The sequence below is a fragment of the Bubalus kerabau genome, chromosome 7 (assembly GCF_029407905.1).
Source record: "Bubalus kerabau isolate K-KA32 ecotype Philippines breed swamp buffalo chromosome 7, PCC_UOA_SB_1v2, whole genome shotgun sequence".
NCBI classification, from domain to species: Eukaryota; Metazoa; Chordata; class Mammalia; order Artiodactyla; family Bovidae; genus Bubalus; species Bubalus kerabau.
This window is the reverse complement of record NC_073630.1, coordinates 75,310,839-75,316,838: the sequence shown is the minus strand read 5'-3', so window position 1 is coordinate 75,316,838 and position 6,000 is coordinate 75,310,839. Positions and strand designations below refer to the sequence as shown.

At 37.7% G+C, this 6,000-nt stretch overlaps 1 protein-coding gene across 5 annotated transcripts in view; it reads left to right on the top strand.

The window, feature by feature from the left end:
* Positions 1 to 401: 401 nt before the first annotated feature.
* PDCL2 (phosducin like 2) overlaps positions 402 to 6,000 on the top strand; it is a 150,180-nt gene continuing 144,581 nt past the window's right edge. For 4 of the 5 annotated variants that reach the window (XM_055588616.1, XM_055588614.1, XM_055588615.1 and 1 more), the window contains exons 1-4: positions 402 to 712; positions 1,421 to 1,481; positions 1,724 to 1,885; positions 2,262 to 2,309. In XM_055588616.1, the coding sequence (XP_055444591.1) occupies positions 1,798 to 1,885; positions 2,262 to 2,309 (136 nt within the window). In that variant the 5' untranslated portion in view covers positions 402 to 712; positions 1,421 to 1,481; positions 1,724 to 1,797. Of the gene's footprint in view, positions 713 to 1,420; positions 1,482 to 1,723; positions 1,886 to 2,261; positions 2,310 to 6,000 lie in introns of those variants that run through there. The other variant, XM_055588619.1, reaches the window with a different exon arrangement.

The following is a 6,000-nucleotide window of genomic DNA, read 5'->3' as shown; positions in this document are numbered from 1 at the left end:
GGAGTGGGTTGCCATTTCCATCTCCAATGCATGAAAGTGAAAAGTGAAAGTGAAGTCACTCAGTCGTGTCCGACTCTTCGTGACCCCATGGACTGCAGCCCACCAGGCTCCTCCATCCATGGGATTTTCCGGGCAAGAGTACTGGAGTGGGTTGCCATTGCCTTCTCCGTCAAGGTCCCTTATAAATAAGGTTAATTACTCATCTTATTTATCTTCATAGCCTCATACTGTTGAATACACAGCACCTTGCATTGGTATTTATAAATATATTAACAGCACAATGAGAGTATATGATATTGTTGTTATTCTAGGTATCTCTGTAAGGCTGAAACTAAAATTTCTTGTCTTTTCTTTAGGGAAATTATCCTAAATTAATTACTATGGTTTTTCCAGTGGTCATGTATGATGTGAGAGTTGGACTGTGAAGAAAGCTGAGTGCCAAAGAATTGATGCTTTTGAACTGTGGTGTTGGAGAAGACTCTTGAGAGTCCCTTGGACTGCAAGGAGATCCAACCAGTCCATTCTAAAGGAGATCAGTCTTGGGTGTTCATTGGAAGGACTGATGCTAAAGCTGAAACTCCAGTACTTTGGCCACCTCATGCGAAGAGTTGACTCATTGGAAAAGACCCTGATGCTGGGAGAGATTGGGGGCAGGAGGAGAAGGGGACGACAGAAGATGAGAAGGCTGGATGGCATCACCGACTCGATGGATGTGAGTTTGAGTAAACTCCGGGAGTTGGTGATGGACAGGGAGACCTGGCATGCTGTGATTCATGGGGTCACAAAGAGTCGGACACGACTGAGCGAATGAACTGAACTGAATTATTGGAAATCAGTTCATCAAATTAGGTAGTATAAACTAGTTTAGTAGACACTTAAGTGGAAATCAGTTTGTCAGATTATTTAGGCTTAGATTAGCTTTGAATTGGTGGATAGTGGACATCAAGGCGAAAATCCTTAGGAAGGTGCCAAGGAGCCTCAGAGAAAGAAAACATATAGAAACAGAAGTGGAGAACCAAAGTCAAACTTCATCTACTTAATAGATGTACTTACCTCAAATTATTCTGCCTATATCATTGCACACTTGCTTAAATGAAATCTCCTCCCTGCCTCTTTTAAATGGTATATTTCCTCAGTATCTCCAAATAGAGCAGAGTGTTGCTTTTCGAGACTAGGCACTGTGGCTGTCTCTCTTCTGCCCTCCCCACCCCTACCCCAAATCTACAATACTGGCATAAATAAGATGCCCAATGATTGATTGTGAGTGGAAAGCACATAAAAACACATAAAACTTCATTCAGTCTCTTTCTTGCTCATTTTATTTTTAGCCTAGCAAGCAATAGTTGCAATGAGTATTTTTGTATGAATAAATAAATTTTCTCCATGGTCTCTGAATTCCACCCTCCCCTTTTTCTTTCAGGGGTGGAACAACCATTATCTCTGACAACTTAAACTCACACTCCCTTGTATTTATTGTATCTGTAAGTATACAATAGAAGCATTACCTTCTTCAGTTAAAGTCTGGGGGGGAGCTATAACCAACAGTTATATCTCTCAGTTGACTTCCATATTTGTGATCAACTCTAAAGCCAAGGGGCTAGTTGAACCTGACTGCAGATGACATAAATATCAACTCCCTTGTGAAATTGTTAAGCTAAATAACATTCATATATCATTACAGAAGATGAGGCATTTAAGAGCTCCAAGTTTCTTTCATATTCAGAGTCTTTTTCAGGGTCTATGTCGGATAACTGCTCAGATGAATGCTAAGGAAATACCTGTGTACGTTCCTGTGTGATGAAGACCAGTTCTTCTACCCTGAAAGAGTTCCACACCATTCCTCCACCAAGAGGAGCTCTTGATGCAACTGGTAGAAGTTTAGCAAGTAAGAATATTTCTGAGTAATAGTGTTGTACACACATTGGAGTTTATTTCTGAGTTGCAGTTCACCAGTTCTGGGTCTATATGCTTATCTATTTTTATATTTATATTTATTTTTATATTTATTAATTTATTGTGTGAATTATATAATTTGTATATTTGTTTTTCTTCCATGAAATATTTCTCAATATATTGTACCATAAAAATAAGGCAAATGTAGAATGAACATTAACTTTTTCATTAAATTCTTCTATACCACCATTTTAAGAAGCACTTAGTAGTCTACCTAATAAATGGATGATAAATGTGAATAAGTTTAAAATAAAATTTGCAAAAACACAATATCTGCTCTAATTTAACCACCCATGGTTTCTCCCAAGACTTCACTCTCAGCAGGAAGGAAGAAAACACTCTACAAAAAGAAACAGGTAAGATAAATGGTTTAAATTTCACTTTAAAAAATTGAAATATAGTTGATTTACAGTGTTGTGTTAATTTGTGCTATATAGCAAGGTGATTCAGTTATACATATATGTATATATTCTTTTTTAAATATTCTTTTCCATTACAGCTTATCATAGAATGTTGATTATAGCTCCCTTTGCTATATAGTAGGACTTTGTAATTTGCCCATTCTCTATATAATAATTTACATCTGCTAATCCCAAGCTCTAGGTCCATCCCACCACTCCGCCCCTTAGCAACCACACGTCTGTTCTCTATGTCTGTAAGTCCTATTTCTGTTTCATAAAAGTTCATTTGTGTCATAATTTAGATTACACATATAAGTGATATCATATGGTATTTGTCTTTCTCTTTCTGATTTACTTCACTTAGTATGATCATTTCTAGTTGCATCCATGCTGCTGCAGATGACATTATTTCTTTCTCTTTTATGGCTGAGTAGTATTCCACTGTATACATGTACCACATTTTCTTTATCCTAAATGGTTCAAATTTGATGTCTCTTTGAAGATCTGGATCTTAGGTTCTTTTTTCTCTAAAATACAGAAGATTGGTCCCTGTATTCTCAGGGGATACAAAAATCCAGGGAGCTCAAGTCCCTTGTACTGTGCTTAGTCACTCAGTTATGTCCAACTCTTTGTGACCCCATGAATTGTAGCCCACCAGGCTCCTCTGTCCATGGGCATTCTCCAGGCAAGAATACTGGAGTGGGTTGCCATGCCCTCCTCCAGGGGACCTTCCCAACCCAGGAATTGAACCCGGGTCTCCTGCATTGCAGGTGGATTCTTTACTATCTGAGCCACCTGGGAAGCCATTGTATTTGCATATTATCTACACAGTCCTCCAGTATACTTCAAATAATCTCTAGATGATATATGATATCTAGTATGATATAAATTCTATATAAATAATTGTAAACACAATATAAATTCTATGTAAATAATTGCCTTGTGTAGAAAATTCATGTTTTGCTTCAGAAATTCCTGAATATTTTCAATGTATGGTTGGTTGAATCTGCAGATTCAGAACCCATAGATATGAAGCATTGACTGCATCAAGGATCTTTGTTCCAGGGGGTGCAAAGTAAAGGCATAGGAGATCCCTCTTGCCTTGGCACTCACCGAGGGAACACCCCAAATTCCTGTGTTCATTTCTTTAAGTCTTAGATAGTACCTAGATGTTAAGCTGATAAATACTTTTTCAGGAAGTTTTTTGGATGAGCGATCCACTCTTTGTGATCTAGGGTGATCTAGCAATCTGTTGTTGTTGTTTCGTTGCTAAGTCATGTCCAACTCTTCTGTGACCCCATGGACTGTAGCCCACCAGTCTCCTTTGTCCATGGCATTTCCCAGGCAAGAATACTAGAGTGGGTTGCCATTTCCTTCTCTAGGGGATCTTTCCAACTCGAGGATCGAACCTGTGATTCCTGCATTGCAGGTGAATTCTTTACCACTGAACCACTAGGGAAGCTCAATCTAGCAAGCTAAGCAAGGTAGATAGCAATCTTTTGTAGGATCTTCCTTGATTATGTTTAATCATGCTCTTGTTTATACTTAATTTTAACTATAAATGCACAGTCATTTGTAAAGTAGCAACACTGCTGAAATTGGGGAACAAGCATGAGTAAGACCCAGACTTGTAAAGAAGAGAGTTTTTCATCTCTGTTTGCAAAGTGAATCATTATTTGTAAATGCTTCTAAAGAATGTAAATTATTTGTAAATAACATTTGTGCATTTTTAAAATGTAATTTTCATACACACATCTATGGCATAAATGGCCTGACCTGCTTTTTACAGAATCTCATACTTCTTCAGTCTTGAGACTCTGTTTCTGGGACTTTGGGTTGCTTCCAAATTTGCAAGTCCTTAGTAATGAATTACCCAAAAGAAATGTCTGGTAACTAAAGACTGGAGTTGTATTTGATATCTACATTGATAATCAGCAGCTTGATGCCATTCCTTATGTCCCACACAAGCACATGTTCTTTGAGAGGAGGATCTAACCATTGTCTCTTCCTCCATTGATTGATACCCTATCAGCTCTTTTTAAGGTCAGTGGTTCCCTGTTCAAAGAGGGATTTCTGTCTTCTTAGCATTAACTACTTCCTTCTTCTTTCATTGATTCATCAAATATTTTTTGAGCACCTACTTTATGGTGCTTCTGCCCCCTGCTTATGATACCACATGTCTTGGGCCCCAGACATTTCCCTGCCTTTGTCAAAGTCACAGTTTTGATCATTCTTCCAGCACTGTCCTAGATACACTAGAGGTTTTCCTGGTATTTGGACAGAGTGTAAAGTAAGCTAACTCAGCTTTAATTGAATGTTCTATGTCTTACTTGATGGAACTTGTAATGAAAATTACAAGCATTTAAAAATCTGAATTACTTTAGTAAGGACAAAGTCATTTCATAAATTAATTAATATATCATTTATTAATTGTTATTAAATCCTTGTTAATTAAGTAAAAAGGTAGAGTTAAATGAAAAGATGGATGATTTCCTAAAGGAAAGGAAATTGTGATTTAAAAATCTTCCTTAATTGGTTTAATTGACAAGCATGGCACTGTATCATTCAGAGCTACAGGCTGATGAAAGACTCGATACAAATAGAGCATATGGGGAGCAGGAAACAGTGAGCATTATTTTCCAGAGAATAACCATATTCTATTTTACTCTACTCCAGTGGTTATTAACTTTGTCTTGGTTAAGAATCCAATATACGTAAGTCAACTAATGTTTATTGAGTATCCCATATATGTCAGGCATTTAGGACATAACAGAGGATTGATTTGAACAAAAATAGATCCTGTAGAGAATTTGGTGAAAGCTAAAGGTGGAAGTGTGAAATAGATTTAAGGGACTATATCTGATAGAGTGCCTGATGAACTATGGATGGAGGTTTGTGACATTGTACAGGAGATAGGAATCAAGACCATCCCCAAGAAAAAGAAATGCAAAAAAGCAAAATGGCTGTCTGAGGAGGCCTTACAAATAGCTGTGAAAAGAAGAGAAGCAAAAAGCAAAGGAGAAAAGGAAAGATATAAACATCTGAATGCAGAGTTCCAAAGAATAGCAAGGAGAGATAAGAAAGCCTTCTTCAGTGATCAATGCAAAGAAATAGAGGGAAACAATAGAATAGGAAAAACTAGAGATCTCTTCAAGAAAATTAGAGATACCAAGGGAACATTTCATGCAAAGATGGGCTCAATAAAGGACAGAAATGGTATGGACCTAACAGAAGCAGAAGATATCAAGAAGAGGTGGCAAGAATACACTGAAGAACTGTACAGAAAAGATCTTCAGGACCCAGATAATCACAATGGTGTGATCACGATCACTCACCTAGAGCCCGACATCCTGGAATGTGAAGTCAAGTGGGCCTTAGAAAGCATCACTACAAACAAAGCTAGTGGAGGTGATGGAATTCCAGTTGAGCTATTTCAAATCCTAAAAGATGATGCTGTGAAAGTGCTGCACTCAATATGCCAGCAAATTTGGAAAACTCAGCAGTGGCCACAGGACTGGAAAAGGTCAGTTTTCATTCCAATCCCAAAGAAAGGCAATGCCAAAGAATGTTCAAACTACTGCACAACTGTACTCATCTCACATGCTAGTAAAGTAATGCTCAAAATTCTCCAAGCCAGGCTTCAGCA